Source organism: Somniosus microcephalus, chromosome 1 (assembly GCF_052327205.1).
Source record: "Somniosus microcephalus isolate GS21.2 chromosome 1, FLI_Smic_1.0, whole genome shotgun sequence".
Taxonomy (NCBI): Eukaryota; Metazoa; Chordata; class Chondrichthyes; order Squaliformes; family Somniosidae; genus Somniosus; species Somniosus microcephalus.
Window position 1 is genome coordinate 20,507,109 of NC_140987.1, and position 16,655 is coordinate 20,523,763.

Genomic DNA, 16,655 nt, shown 5'->3' on the forward strand with positions numbered 1-16,655 from the left:
GTGCTCACTAGGCTGAGAGAACGGGGCCTACGAGCAAATCGCCCCAAGTGCGAACTTTTCCAGCAACAAATATCATATTGTGGCCATGTCATTAACGAAGAAGGGTTGCATAAGTCACCTGAAAAAATTGAAGCGGTCATAAAAGCCCCAGCACCTGAAAATGTCTCACAATTAAGGTCGTTCCTGGGATTGATAAATTACTATCATAAATTTTTACCGAACTTGTCAACTGTTCTGCACCCTCTTAACGCACTGCTACAAACGGGAGTAATTTGGAAATGGAGCGAAGACTGTAAACGTGCCTTCCATAAATGCAAAGGCTTGATCACGTCCAAGGAAGTGTTGGCTCATTACAACCCATCACTGCCAATCAGACTGGCGTGCGATGCATCCCCTTACGGCATAGGAGCGGTATTATCGCATAGATTCCCTGATGGCTCGGAGCGGCCGATAGCTTTTGCGTCACGCTCATTGAACTCAGCTGAGCGTAACTATGCCCAGATCGACAGGGAAGCACTCAGCCTGGTGTGGGGAGTGAAGAAATTCAACCATTACCTACACGGACAAAAATTTACCTTGTTGACTGACCATCAACCCCTCGTCTCCATATTCAGCCCTAAAAAGGGCGTTCCCATTATGACAGCGCAAAGGCTACAGAGGTGGTCCCTTTTCCTTGGGGCACACCAATATGACATAGAATACAAAGGATCAAAACAGCATGGGAATGCTGACGGTTTATCGCGCCTACCATTGCCAACGGTAGAAGAGGCACCTGCAGTGGACCCAGTGGAGATGTTCCACTCAACCATAGTGGAATGTCTACCAGTAACAAATTCTACCATTGAAATGGAAACGAGAAATGACCCGACTCTCTCACGAGTCTACGATTTAACGGTGAAGGGATGGCCAGCACATGGCGAACCACTGTTGCCAGCATTCTCGCAAAGAAGAGAACAGCTGTCAGTGTGCCGAGGAACCTTGATGTGTGGATCCAGAGTGGTGATTCCACCCAAACTCCAGGATAAAGTGCTAAAGGAGCTTCACGAGGGGCATCTGGGTGGAGTGAAAATGAAGAACCTAGCCAGAGCGTTTGTATGGTGGCCAGGTATCGATGGAGACATGGAAGAAATGACCAAGAGCTGCCTAGGATGCCAGAAGGTCCAAAACGCCCCACCACAAGCCCCTCTTCATCCATGGGAGTGGCCCTCATCTCCATGGCAAAGGGTACATATCGACTTTGCTGGTCCATTTCTGGACTCAATGTTCTTAATCGCGGTTGATGCACACTCCAAGTGGCCGGAGGTAATAAAGATGTCCTCCACCACCACGGAAAAAACCATCACAGTATTAAGGACCATATTTGCCAGGAATGGGCTGCCTGAACAGATCTGTTCTGATAATGGACCGCAATTTGTGTCCGAAGAATTCAGGAAGTTCTTAAAAAAACAATGGGGTTAAGCACTACACGTCCGCCCCATACCATCCCGCCACCAATGGATTAGCTGAAAGGTTTGTCCAGACCTTCAAGAAGGCCATAAAGGCCATGGGTAATGAAGACATAAATCTACAACATAAGGTAGATAACTTCTTGTTTGCGTACAGGAATGCAACACGTGGTTACAAACCAAACTCCCGCCATGATGTTTTTCAATAGAAGACTAAGATGCCGGCTGGATTTGATCAAGCCAAACATCAGAAGGGACGTAGAGAACTGGCAATTTCAAGGCATGAATGAAAGGCCAACTAGAACCTTCCACATAGGCCAACAAGTTTTGGCCCGGGACTACCGTACCGAGAAATGGCAGCCTGGAACTATTTGCACACGACTAGGACCGCTGATGCATACCGTGGACATTGGTGAAAACATAATAAGGCGCCATGCTGACCAGATCATAGAGTCATCCGAAAAGGGACAACCTACACCACAACTCTATACGCCTAATGATGAAGCAGAGATACCCATAGTATCTACCTCCGATCCGGTGATACTGGAACCAGATGAACCCGACACTGGCATTCAAGCCGAATCGACCTTGCCAAAAGAACCTGCTACACCACCGAAAACTACTACACCGAGGCGTCATCCGGACCGAGTCAGGAAGCCTCCAGAGAGACTGACTTATAATTGATTAACTGCAGCAAATGTGTAGATTATTGTTCTTGTAAACATAATTAATGATTACTTAAAATGTTATGTACCAATTATCTAAAAGGGGAGGAATTGTAGTGTATGTACCTTTAAGAGCCCCTGTGTAATGTAATACCGGTAGTGACCACTCGGGTATATAAGCCTGTGTAGCGTCTTGTATCTTTTAGTTCACCTCCAGACTTTGTTCAGGAAACACCTGTTAAACCAACTCCTGCATTCCGTGTCTCCATTAACACACGGATACAACAAAATGGATTGGCTGAGAGGTTCGTACAAACCTTTAAAAAAAAAAGCAGTAAAGGCCATGTGCCATGACGACATTCCACTGCAGCATAAGGTGGACAATTTCCTGTTAGCCTACAGAAATACGACACATGCCGTCACCAACCAGGCCCCGGCCATGATGTTCTTTAACCGAAGGTTGAGATCTCGTCTGGATTTGCTCAGACCAAATGTACAAAGAGATGTTGAGAATAAGCAATTCCAGCACATCAATGAGAAGCCGACAAGGAGCTTCAATGTAGGGCAACCAGTCTTGGCCCGCGACTACCGAACAGAGAAATGGCAACCAGGAACGATATGCACACGGCAGGGGCCACTAATGTACGCAGTGGATGTTGGGGAGAACATTGTGAGACGCCATGCTGACCAGATCCTAGACTCACAGGAACGAGTCAACCCCATGTCTCGGCCATACGTACCTGGTGAGGAACCTGACATACAGGTCGCATCTACCTCAGAAACAATAGCATTGGAAGCTGATGAATCAACTGACGACAGGGTGTTAGAATCGCCTCCGCACCAAGAGCGAGACACTCGGGAAAGGTGTTGTCCAGAAAGAATCAGGAAGCCTCCCCAAAGACTGAATTTATAAATAGACTATTTCCAGTTAATGTTGCATGTTAAAAGTGTTAATTGTAATTAGTTTGATATTTAATTGTTAAATGAGTGTTATGGTACTGTTAATCTAAAAGGGGAGGAATTGTAATGTATGTACCTTTAAGGGGGAGAACTACTTTTTACAGCTCCTGTATCCTGTAGTACCAGCAGTGACCACACCTGTATATAAACCCTGAGTAGTGCTCTGTACAGTCAGTTGCAGTTTGAAACCTCATTCAGTAAACACCTGTTGATCGTTCCCTGCAGTCTTTGTCAGATTATTGAAGGACACCACATTAAGATACCCGGATCTAACAATATTATTTTTAAATACCCTCTGCCCCAATTCTAGATGATGAATACCGCACCTTAGAAACTATAAACCAAAGAGTTTAAGCTTAAAAAAGAGAGAAATACTTACCAACCAATCACTTACCCGCTTTCTGGTGACGTCACACTTGGATTACTTTTTACCTCTCTCCTTCCCTCCGAGTTCCGAGACTGGTACGCCTTACCTGGTCTCTGGGACTTTTATAGCCCTGCTGCTGCCGCTGAATTCCCGCCGACGCTGTGAGGCCTTACCTGGTCTCTGGGACTTTTATAGCCCCGCTGCTGCCGCTGAATTCCCACCGACGCTGTGAGGCCTGGTCTCTGGGACTTTTATAGCCCCGCTGCTGCCGCTGAATTCCTGCCAACGCTGTGAGGCCTTACTTGCTGCACCTGCATGTTTGCTTTCAACGACTGGTGTACAAGGTCACCCAGGTCCCTTTGTACATCAGCATTTCCCAATCTATCACCATTTAAATAATACTCTGCCTTTCTGTTTTTCCTACCGAAGTGGATAACTTCACATTTATCCACGTTATACTGCATCTGCCATGTATTTGCCCACTCACTCAACTTGTCTAAATTGCCTTGAAGCCTCTTTGCATCCTCCTCACAACTCTCAATCCCACCTAGTTTTGTGTTGTCAGCAAACTTGGAAATATTACATTTGGTTCCCTCATCCAAATCATTGAATAGCTGGGACCCAAGCACTGATCCCTGCGGTACCCCACTAGTCACCGTCTGCCACCCCAAAAAAGACCCGTTTATTCCTACTCTCTGTTTCCTGTCTGTTAACCAATTTTCAATCCATGTCAGTATATTACCCCCAATCCCATGTGCTTTAATTCTGCACACTAACCTCTTATGTGGGACTTTATCAAAGGCCTTCTGAAAATCCAAATACACCACATCCACTGGTTCTCCCTTCTCTAGTCTACCAGTTACATCCTCAAAAAACTCCAGTAGATTTGTCAAACACGATTTCCCTTTCATAAATCCATGTTTTTTTAAAATTTGCTTATGGTATCTGGGCGTCGCTGGCAAGGCCAGCATTTATTGCCCATCCCGAGTTGCCCTTGAGAAGGTGGTGGTGAGCCGCCTTCTTGAACCACTGCAGCCCGTGTGGTGAAGGTACTCCCACAATGCCGTTAGGTAGGGAGTTCCAGGATTTTGACCCAGTGACGAAGGATAGGCGATATACTTCTAAGTCAGGATGGTGTGTGACTTGGAGGGGAATTTGGAGGTGTTGGTGTTCCCATGCGCCTGCTGCCCTTGTCCTTCTAGGTGGTAGAGGTCACGGGTTTGGGAGGTGCTGCCGAAGAAGCCTTGGCGAGTTGCTGCAGTGCATCTTGTAGATGGTACACACTGCATCCACGGTACGCCGGTGGTGGAGGGAGTGAATGTTTAAGGTGGTGGATGGGGTGCCAATCAAGCGGGCTGCTTTGTCCTGGATGGTGTCGAGCTTCTTGAGTGTTGTTGGAGCTGCACTCATCCTGGAAAGTGGAGAGTATTCCGTCACACTCCTGACTTGTGCCTTGTTGATGGTGTAAAGGCTTTGGGGAGTCAGGAGGTGAGAATTCGCCGCAGAATACCAAGCCTCTGACCTAGAAACATAGTAACATAGAAGATAGGAGCAGGAGTAGGCCATTCGGCCCCTCAAGCCTGCTCCGCCATTCAATGAGATCATGGCTGATCATCCAAATTCAGTACCCTGTCCCTGCCTTCTCCCCATATCCCTTGATCCCATTAGCCTTAAGAAATATATCTAACTCCTTCTTGAATATATTTAATGAATTGGCCTCCACTGCCTTCTGTGGTAGAGAATTCCACAGGTTCACCACTCTCTGGGTGAAGAAATTCCTCCGCATCTCTGTCCTAAATGGCTTACCCCTTATCCTTAGACTGTGACCCCTGGTTCTGGTCTCCCCGGCCATCGGGAACATCCTTCCTACATCTAGTCTGTCAAGTCCTGTTAGAATTTTATAAGTTTCAATGAGATCCCCTCTCATTCTTCTAAACTCCAGCGAGTATAAGCCCAATCGACCCAATCTCTCCTCATATGTCATAACTGCCATCCCAGCTATCAGCCTGGTGAATCTTCGCTGCATTCCCTCCATGGCAAGTACATCCTTCCTCAGATAAGGCGACCAAAACTGCACGCAATACTCAAAGTGTGGTTTCACCAAGGCCCTGTACAACTGCAGCAAGACATCCTTGTTCCTGTACTCAAACCCTCTCGCTACGAAGGCCAACATACCATTTGCCTTCTTAACCGCCTGCTGCACCTGCATGCTTACCTTCAGCGACTGGTGCACAAGGACACCCAGGTCTCGTTGCACTTCCCCTGCTCCCAATCTATTGCTATTCAGATAATCTGTCTTCCTGTTTTTGCCACCAAAGTGGATAACCTTGCATTTATCCAGATTATACTGCATCTGCCATGCTTCTGCCCAATCACCCAACTTGTCCAAATCATACTGGAGTTTTTCGGCATCCTCCTCACAGCACACACGCCCACCCAACTTTGTGTCGTCTGCAAACTTGGAGATATTACATCTAGTTCCCTCGTCTAGATCATTTATATATATTGTGACTAGCTGGGGTCCTCGGACCGATCCCTGCGGTACCCCACTAGTCACTGCCTGCCATTTGGAAAAAGAGCCGTTTATTCCAACTCTTTGCTTCCTGTCTGCCAACCAGTTCTTTATCCAAGTCAGTACCTTACCCCCAATCCCATGTGCCTTAACTTTACACGCTAATCTCTTATGCGGGACCTTATCGAAAGCCTTCTGAAAGTCCAAATACACCACATCCACTGGTTCTCCCTTATCTATTTTACCAGTTACATCCTCAAAAAATTCCAGTGGATTAGTCAAGCACAATTTACCGTTTGTAAATCCATGTTGACTTTGTCCGATCCTGTCACTGCTTTCCAAGTGCTCTGCTATTACATCTAGCATTTTCCCCACTACCGATGTCAGGCTTACCGGTCTATAATTCCCCGTTTTCTCTCTACCACCTTTTTTGAATAGTGGGGTAACATTAGCTACCCTGCAATCCATGGGAACTGTTCCCAGAGTCTATAGAATTTTGGAAGATGACCAGCAATGCATCTACTATTTCTAGGGCCACTTCCTTAAGTACGATAGGATGTAGATTATCAGGCCCTGGGGATTTATCGGCCTTCAATCCCGTCAATTTCCTGCTCTTGTTGCCACAATATTTATGTGGCTGGTCCAGATAAGTTTCTAATTACTAGTGACCCCCCCAGGATGTTGATAGTGGGGGATTCGACGATGGTAATGCCATTAAATGTCATGAGGAGGTGGTTAGACTCTCGCTTGTTGGAGATGGTCATTGCCTGGCACTTCTGTGGTGCGAATGTTACCTGCCACTTATCAGCCCAAGCCTGAACGTTCAGGTCTTGTTGCATGCGGGCAATGGACTGCTTCATTATCTGAGGAGTTGTGAATGGCGCTGAATACTGTGCAGTCATCAGCGAACATCCCCATTTCTGACCTTATGTTGGAGGGAAGGCTATTGATGAAGCAGCTGAAGATGGTTGGGCCTGGGACACTGCACTGAGGAACTCCTGCAGCGATGTCCTGGGGCTGTGATGATTGCCCTTCAACCACCAAAACCATCTTCCTTTGTGCTAGGTATGACTCCAGCCAGTGGAGCTTTTTCCCCCTGATTCCCATTGACTTCAGTTTTACTAGGGCGCCTTGATGCCAGACTAGGTCAAATGCTGCCTTGATGTCAAGGGCAGTCACTCTCACCTCACCTCTGGAATTCAGCTCCTTTGTCCATGTTTGGACCAAGGCCGTAATGAGGTCGGGAGCCGAGTGGTCTTGGCGGAACCCAAACTGGGCATCAGTGAGCAGGTTATTGGTGATTAGGTGCCGCTTGATAGCACTGTCGATGACACTTTCCATCACTTTGCTGATGATTGAGAGTAGACTGATGGGGTGGTAATTGGCCAGGTTGGATTTGTCCTGCTTTTTGTGGACAGGACGTACCTGGGCAGTTTTCCACATTGTCTGATAGATACCAGTGTTGTCGCTGTACTGGAACAGCTTGGCTAGAGGCATGGCTAGTTCTGGAGCACAAGTCTTCAGCACGACAGCCGGGATGTGGTCGGGGCCCATAGCCTTTGTTGTATCCAGTGCGCTCAGCCGTTTCTTGATATCACATGGAGTGAATCGATTTGGCTGAAGAATGGCTTCTGTGATGGTGGGGACCTCAGGAGTAGGCCGATATGGACCATCCACTCGGCACTTCTGGCTGAAGTTGGTTGCAAACGCTTCAGCCTTGTCTTTTGCACTCACGTGCTGAGCTCCACCATCATTGCGGATGGGGATATTCATGGAGCTTCCTCCTCCTCCCGTTAGTTGTTTAATGGTCCACCACCATTCACGACTGGATGTGGCAGGACTGCAGAGCTTTGATCTGATCCGTTGATTGTGGGATCGCTTAGCCCTGTCCTATAGCATGCTGCTTCCACTTTTTAGCATGCATGTAGCCCTGTGTTGCAGCTTTCCCAGGTTGGCACCTCATTTTTAGGTATGGCTGGTGCTGTTCCTGGCATGCTCTTCTACACTCCTTATTGAACCAGGGTTGGTCCCCTGGCTTGATGGTAATGGTAGAGTGAGGGATATGCCGGGCCATGAGGTTACAGATTGTGGTGGAGTATAATTCTGCTGCTGCTGATGGCCCACAGAGCCTCATGGGTGCCCAGTTTTGAGCTGCTAGACCTGTTCTGAATCTATGCCATTTAGCACAGTGGCATTGCCACACAACACGATGGAGGGTGTCCTCAGTGTGAAGATGGGACTTCATCTCCACAATGACTGTGCGGTGGTCAGTGCTACCAATGCTGTCATGGACAGATGCATCTGCGACAGGTAGATTGGTGAGGACGAGGTCAAGTAGGTTTTTCCCCTCGTGTTGGTTCACTCACCACCTGTCGCAGGCCCAGACTGGCAGTTATGTCCATCAGGACTCTGCCAGCTCGGTCAGTAGTGGTGCTACCGAGCCACTCTTGGTGATGGACATTGACTTTGTCTTATCCCGTTGATATTTTCTCAGTGCCCTGTTATCACATCCTTTATCATAGACTCTAGCATTTTCCCTGCTACCGATGTTTGGCTAACCGGTCTGTAGTTCCCTGTTTTTTCTCTCCTTTTTTAAAAATAGTGGGGTTACATTTGCCACCCTCCAATCTGCAGGAACTGTTCCATAATCTATAGAATTTTGGAAGATGATAACCAATGCATCCACTATTTCCATGGCTACCTCTTTTAGTACTCTGGGATGCAGATTATCAGGCCCTGGGGATTTATCAACTTTCAGTCCCATTACTTTCTCCAGCACTTTTCTTTTTACGAATACTAATTTCCTTTAATTCCTCCTTCTCACTAGACCCTTGGTTCGCAAGCATTTCTGGGAAATTATTTGTGTCCTCTGCCGTGAAGACAGAACTGAAGTATTTGTTTAATTGCTCCGCCATTTCCTTGTTCCCCATTATAAATTCTCCCGTTTCTGACTGTAAGGGACCTACAGTTGTCTTCACTAATCTTTATCTTTTTACATAAATTCAAGAGGAAGTTGGACAGAGAAAATGAATGAGGGTTGGGAGAGCTCAGTGGTAGGCCGCTCGTCTCCCAGTCAGGGGGGTCATTGGTGCAAAGCCCACTCCAGAGACTTGAGCACTAATCTCGATCGACAGTTCGGTGCAGCGCTGCTGGAACTGCCGCCTTTCGGATGAGGACTCTGGGACAGATCCAGTATTCTTGCCTGGTTCTGTACATTTCTTTGTTACTAAAAATGTATTTTCCAATCTAACCGTACGTACGGTGCACGTACAGGTTAGGTTTAGGGGAAAGTACCAGTCTTTTGACTATTGATGACCTAATGCTTTTCACTGGGAGCATTTGCCATCATAATGAATCCAATTTAATTCTGCTACACTGCCTTATTGATCCAATCTGCAATGCTGCAAATCTAAAATAAGGAAAGAAAATACTGGGAATACATAGCATCTGTAAAGAGGAAAATAACTTTTTTTATTGCACCTCTCTGAGCACTGTGGGATTATCTTACGCCTCAACACGATATAAATACAAGTTGACATGTTGATGGAGACTGTCAGAGCTACTGTCCCATCATTTTCTGTGTTTATTAGAGCTGTCAAATGATAAATAATGAATCAAGATTAATTTCTGTATTAAAAATATTAATCTTGATTTTAATCACACATTTAATCGATAGAATTACTGCATCCTTCTCATTCAAGTTTGTTTTATTGCTGATGCTGTTATTACTGCTACACGGAATTATATAGAAAAACTCTTAAACTGAACTGTTTATTGTGAAGAGAACGTCAAAAACCTTTTGAGGAGTCATGTGTGAAAGTGCTAATTAAAAAGAAACGTTGGTAGGCTTTACATAACTACAGGCAGAAAGCAAATGTGCAACACAGCCGACAAGTCTCAAAACATCTTCAGTTCTTTTTCTTGCTGCCAGTTGCTTAAACAGAGAAGTTTGTTTGTTTTCGAGAAATAACGCTGCTCGCTTCTTACTTGCAATCTGACTCAAAAGTGAGAGAAGCTGTTCGGATGTCGCTGGCGTTGCTAAGTAACTTTGCTAAACTTTCATGGGCACCAACGTGCTTCAACCACCATTGCAGAACAAGCTTCCATGCTAATATCAGTTCTCCCCAGTGTCCTGGCCAATGTTTATCCCTCAATCAGCATCACTTTTATATAAAAAAAAGATTATCTGGTCATTATCACATTGCTGTTTGTGGGAGCTTGCTGTGTGCAAATTGGCTGTTGCATTTTCTACATTACAGCAGTAACTACTTCATTGGCTGTAAAGCGCTTTAGGACATCCTGAGGTTGTGAAAGGTCTTACTTTCTTTCTGATACCTGGTTCTGCTTTATAACGTTACGCTGTTATAATAATCGTATTACTGTCCACAAACTCGACGTCCTATTTGACCTTGAGCTGAGCTTCCAACCCCATATCCCCTTCATCACCAATGCTGCCTACCTCCACCTCTGTAATATTGCCCATCTCCACCACTGCCTCAGCCCATCTGCTGCTGAACCCCTCATCCATGCTTTTGTTGCATCCAGACTCAACGATTCCAATGCTCTCCTGGCCAGTTTCCCCCATCTTCCACTTTCCATAAACCTGACTCATCCAAAACCCCGCTGCCCTGTATCCAAACTTTTACCAAGTCCTGTTCACCCATCACCCCTGTGCTCGCTGACCCACATTGGCTCCTGGTCCACCAATGCCTCAAATTTAAAATTCTCATCCTTGTTTACAAACCCCTCCATGGCCTCGCACCCCCCGCCCCCCCATCCTATCTCCATAACCTCCTACAAGCCTCCGAGATCTCTGCGCTCCTCCATGGCCTCGTGCACGTCCCCAAATTTAATCACTATCATTGGCGGCTGTGCCTTCAGCTCCCTAGGTCCTAAGCTCTGGAATTCCCTCCTTAAACCTCTCCGCGCTTCCTCCTTAAACCTCCACGCCTCCTCCTTAAACCTCTCCGCGCTTCCTCCTTAAACCTCTCCGCGCTTCCTCCTTAAACCTCTCCGCGCTTCCTCCTTAAACCTCCCCGCGCTTCCTCCTTAAACCTCTCTGCTCTTCCTCCTTAAACCTCTCCGCGCTTCCTCCTTAAACCTCTCCGCGCTTCCTCCTTAAACCTCTCCGCGCTTCCTCCTTAAACCTCTCCGCGCTTCCTCCTTAAACCTCTCCGCGCTTCCTCCTTAAACCTCTCCGCGCTTCCTCCTTAAACCTCTCCGCGCTTCCTCCTTAAACCTCTCCGCGCTTCCTCCTTAAACCTCTCCGCGCTTCCTCCTTAAACCTCTCCGCGCTTCCTCCTTAAACCTCTCCGCGCTTCCTCCTTAAACCTCTCCGCGCTTCCTCCTTAAACCTCTCCGCGCTTCCTCCTTAAACCTCTCCGCGCTTCCTCCTTAAACCTCTCCGCGCTTCCTCCTTAAACCTCTCCGCGCTTCCTCCTTAAACCTCTCCGCGCTTCCTCCTTAAACCTCTCCGCGCTTCCTCCTTAAACCTCTCCGCGCTTCCTCCTTAAACCTCTCCGCGCTTCCTCCTTAAACCTCTCCGCGCTTCCTCCTTAAACCTCTCCGCGCTTCCTCCTTAAACCTCTCCGCGCTTCCTCCTTAAACCTCTCCGCGCTTCCTCCTTAAACCTCTCCGCGCTTCCTCCTTAAACCTCTCCGCGCTTCCTCCTTAAACCTCTCCGCGCTTCCTCCTTAAACCTCTCCGCGCTTCCTCCTTAAACCTCTCCGCGCTTCCTCCTTAAACCTCTCCGCGCTTCCTCCTTAAACCTCTCCGCGCTTCCTCCTTAAACCTCTCCGCGCTTCCTCCTTAAACCTCTCCGCGCTTCCTCCTTAAACCTCTCCGCGCTTCCTCCTTAAACCTCTCCGCGCTTCCTCCTTAAACCTCTCCGCGCTTCCTCCTTAAACCTCTCCGCGCTTCCTCCTTAAACCTCTCCGCGCTTCCTCCTTAAACCTCTCCGCGCTTCCTCCTTAAACCTCTCCGCGCTTCCTCCTTAAACCTCTCCGCGCTTCCTCCTTAAACCTCTCCGCGCTTCCTCCTTAAACCTCTCCGCGCTTCCTCCTTAAACCTCTCCGCGCTTCCTCCTTTATGGCGCTCCTAAAAACTTAGCTCTTTGACCAAGTTTTTGGTCACCGGACCGATCCTTCGGCTCAGTGTCAATTTTTTTGTCTGATTCCGCTCCTGTGAAGCACCTTTGATGTTTTACTCCGTTAAAGGCACTGTATAAATGCAAGTTGTTGTATCCGTCCCTTAACTCCGATGCTACTAAGTGGAGGTTCATTTTCTTCCTTTGGCGGTTCAGCTTCTGTAGTTTGCGGACCAGGTTGCTGGTCTTGTGATCTTTCTGACAACACTAAGGTAAGAATTAACCTCCACGCATCATTCCCTCTCTGATTTTGGAAGGCACTTCAAATTCTGAAACCTTGTGTCCAACGCTGTCACCATCTTTAGCCATGTGAGATTCATGACCATGATTTTCTAATTTTTTAATCACTGGACAGCTCTCTTCATCCCACTTTTATGTTTAGCCCTTTTTTTTTTTTTTAAAGAAGTGTGGCTCTCTGCACCATCCAACCCAACCTGGTGTCTTCCTGTCTGACCACCCGACACGGAATGACACCTGTGGCACACTTGCTTCTGAGTCAGAAGGTTCTGGGTTCAAGTCCCCACTCCAGGGACTTGAGCACATAAAGCTAGGCTGACACTCCCAGTGCAGTGCTGAGGGAGTGCTGCACTGTCGAAGGTGCTGTCTTTCGGATGAGACGTTAAACCGAGGCCTCGTCTGCTCTCTCAGGTGGACGTCAAAGATCCCACGGCCACTATTTCGTAGAAGAGCAGGGGAGTTCTCCCCGGTGTCCTGGCCAGTATTTATCCCTCAACCAACATAACAAAAACAAACCGATTATCTGGTCGTTATCACATTGCTGTTTGTGGGACCTTGCTGTGCGCAAATTGGCTGCCGCGTTTCCCACATTACAACAGTGACTCCACTTCAAAAGTACTTCATTGGCTGTAAAGTGCTTTGAGACGTCCGGTGGTCGTGAAAGGCGCTATAGCAATGCAAGTCTTTCTTTTTTCTCTTCTCCCAGCCGCCAAAGTGGCAAGCGCTGTATCTCCCCGACTGACGGTCTTGTTTATTTTTTTTTAATCGCCTCTCTCTATACTTCCCGTCACTTGGGGTCGGATGGCTGGAAAGCAGTGGTGACCAGGGCAGGCACCAGAGGATTTATTCAGGTTTGAGAATTGGAAATCATTTCAAAAAATTTGGAAATAAAAAGCTGGTATCAGTAAGTGTGACCATGAAGCTGTCAGATTGTCATTAAAAACACAGCCAGTTCACTAATGTCCCTTTAGGGATGAAAACCTGCCGTCTATACCTGACTTCAGTCCCACACCATCGTGGTTGACTATCAACTGCCCTCTGAGGTGGGCCAGCAAGCCACTCCGTTGCATCAAACGCAGGGCGACTTGGGATGGGCAATAAATTCCAGACTTTCTAGCGACGCCCACATCCCAAGAATTATTGTTTTTTTTAAAGTAGTGAAATAATTAAATTTTTAATTTGAAAACAAAGCTATTTCCGTAACTTCCCCGGTTAATGCTTAAAAACATTAATTGCCAAAAAAAAGCACATTAATCGCAGATGTTAACTGCGATTAAGTGAGGGCCCTCATTTTATTTTAATTTATTCCAGCACAGTATTCGACACCCCATTGTTTTAAAATTGCATTCAGTATCCTTTGTGAAGGCTATTGGTACGGTGGTCCAAATGCCACTTCCATTTTCATCGTTTCAAAAAACTTACAGCTGGCAACATTATAGTGACATTTCCAAGGCTCTTTTAAAGCAGAGAATGAAAGAACTTGCATTTATATAGTACCTTTCTTTTTCTCAGGCCACCCCAGAGTGCTTCACAGCCAATTAAGTACTTTTGAAGTGCAGTCACTGTTACAATGTAGGCAAACATGCCAGCTAAATTGTGCACAGCAAGGCCTACGTATTGTGAGATAAGTGACCAGTTAATCTGCTTTTAGTGGTGTTAGTTGAGGGACAATTCTCCTGCTCTTCTTCGTGTCATGGGATCATTTACGTTCTTGATTTAAAGCCTCATCCGAAAGGCAGCACTTCAGAACAATGCAGCCCTGAAGTGTCGGCCTAGATTACGTGCTCACGTCTCTGGAGTGGACTTTGAACCCACAACCTGCTACTGAACCAAGGCGGACATCCGAAGGTTGTAAGCCAGCACTTTTTAGAGTCAGAGTGAACAGAGCTGTGCTGTAATTTTGGGATCCTGTTTGAATAGCATTTTTTTCTCTTTGTTAGATGGCAATGAAGACCAAGCAGCGCATGCTGAAGGAGGACTGGGAGTTCTTCAAACAGCGCCGGTTATTGGAAGAGCAGGTAAAATGGCAGTCTTGGCTATCGTATGTGTCAATAATGTGAAATGAAGATCTTGACTTGGTGGGGGAAGTCCAGAACAAGGGGGCATAACCTTACATTTATTTTTAATTCGTTTATGGGATGTGGGTGTCGCTGGGAAGGCCAGCATTTATTGCCCATTTGGAGCTAGGCCGTTCAGGGATGATATCCGGAAGCACTTCTTCACACAAATGGGAGTAGAAATCTGGAACACTCCCAAAAAGCTGTTGAGGCTAGTGGGGTCAGTTGAAAATTTAAAAACTGAGCTTGATGGATTTTTGTTAAGCAAGGGTATTGAGGGTTACAGCACCAAGGCAGGTAAATGGAGTTAAGATACAGATCAGCCATGATCTAACTGAACGGTGGAACAGGCTCAAGGGGCTGAATGGCCTCCTCCTGTTCCTATGTTCCCTATGTATCTCCAGCTAGGCTCAGTTGATAGTTAAATAAATCCCCTGGTGTCAGCTTAAGAATTTGAACATGCAACCAGCAAAGCATCAGAAGCTTCATCAACAACAAGACTCGTTCGATTGTAAAGAGGGTGAGCTCTCTTATCTGGAGAGAGAATGTGGCTAAGGGTGATCATATTTTTTTTTAATTCATTCATGGGATCTGGGCGTCGCTGACGAGGCCAGCATTTATTGCCCATCCCAAATTGCCCTCGAGAAGGTGGTGGTGAGTCGCCTTCTTGAACCGCTGCAGTCCGTGTGGTGAAGGTACTCCCACAGTGCTGTTAGGGAGGGAGTTCCAGGATTTTGACCCAGCAACGATGAAGGATCGATGGTATGTGACTTGGAGGTGGTGGTGTTCCCATGCGCCTGCTGCCCTTGTCTTTCTAGGTGGTAGAAGTCGCGGGTTTGGGAGGTGCTGCCGAAGGAGCCTTGGCGAAGTAAATAGAATATTAACTTGACTGTCCGCTTGGCTAAGTTATTAGCGCTGTTGCACCATAGTCAGGAAATTATGGATTCTAGCTCCACACTAGGACTTGAGCATCTGTAACCTAGTCTGCCACTTCAGTGCACCACTGAAGGAGTGCTGCATCATCAGAGCTGCTGTATTTTGGATAAGATCTTATATGCGGAGCCCCCATCTTTCTGTTGAAATGGATGTAAAGTCAAGAAACTTTACAGCATAGGAGGAGGCCTTTCAACCCATCAGTGAGTGCAGCAGCTCCTCCTTCAATCCATTTCTCTGCCCTTACCCCATACCTCATTAAATGTTGCTTTCAAGTATTTATTAATCTCCTTTATAAGAGCTGTTATGTATTCTGTTTTCACTGCTGTTTCTGGTAGGGTCTTCCATGTCTCTCAAAAAAAATTCATACTTTAGGTGATATTTAAATTTATGCCGTCCAGTTACTGACTCGACAACCAGTGGAAATAGTTTTTCTTGATTTACTTTATCAAAACCCCTCATCATTTTGAGGACGATTATCAGATTTCTTCTTAGCCATCTTTGTTCGACTGAAAATACTCCCAGTTTCTCTAATTTCTCCGCATAAGCCTGTTGTCCCTGATACCGTCTTAGTGAATCTCTCCATGGCCTTGACATCGTTCCTACATAACATTAGAAATAGGAGCAGGAGTCGGCCCTTCGAGCCTGCCATTCAATAAGATCATGGCTGATCTTCTGCCTCAACTCCATTCACCGGCCCTATCGCCATATCCCTTGATGCCCTTACTAGTCAGAAATCTATCGACTTCTGTTTTGAATATACCCAATGACTGAGCCTCCACAGACCTCTGGGGTAGAGAATTCCAAAGATTCACCACCCTCTGTGTGAAGACATTTCTTCTCATCTCAGTCCTGAATGGCCTACCCTTTATCCTGAGGCTGTGGCCCCTGGTTCTAGACTCCCCAGCCAAGGGAAACATTCTCCCAGCATCCACCCTATCAAGACCTGTAATAATTTTGTATACTTCAATGAGAGCCCCTCTCATTCTTCTGAATTCAAGAGAATACAGGCCTAGTTTACTCAATCTCTTCTTATACGACAGTCCCGCCATCCCAGGAATCAATCTCGTGAACCTTCGTTGCACTCCCTCTATGGCAAGTATATCCTTCCTTAGGTAAGGAGACCGAAATTGTATACAGTACTCCAGGTGTGGTCTCACCAAGGCCCTATATAATTGGAGTAAGACTTCTTTACTCCTGTACTCAAATCCTCTTGTAATGAAGGCCAGCATACCATTTGCCTTCCTAATGGCTTGCTGCACCTGCACCTTCACTTTCAGTGACTCATGTACAAGGACACCCAGGTCCCTTTGAGCATCTGCATTCCCCAATCT

General features: G+C 46.7%; 1 protein-coding gene across 4 annotated transcripts in view; it reads left to right on the top strand.

Annotated features, from left to right (window-relative positions):
• Positions 1-16,655, top strand: part of fam193a (family with sequence similarity 193 member A) — a 334,280-nt gene that overhangs the window by 257,306 nt on the left and 60,319 nt on the right. For all 4 annotated transcript variants that reach the window (XM_085973735.1, XM_085973887.1, XM_085973783.1 and 1 more), the window contains one exon: positions 14,272-14,349. In XM_085973735.1, the coding sequence (XP_085829861.1) occupies positions 14,272-14,349 (78 nt within the window). The remainder of the gene's footprint in view (positions 1-14,271; positions 14,350-16,655) is intronic.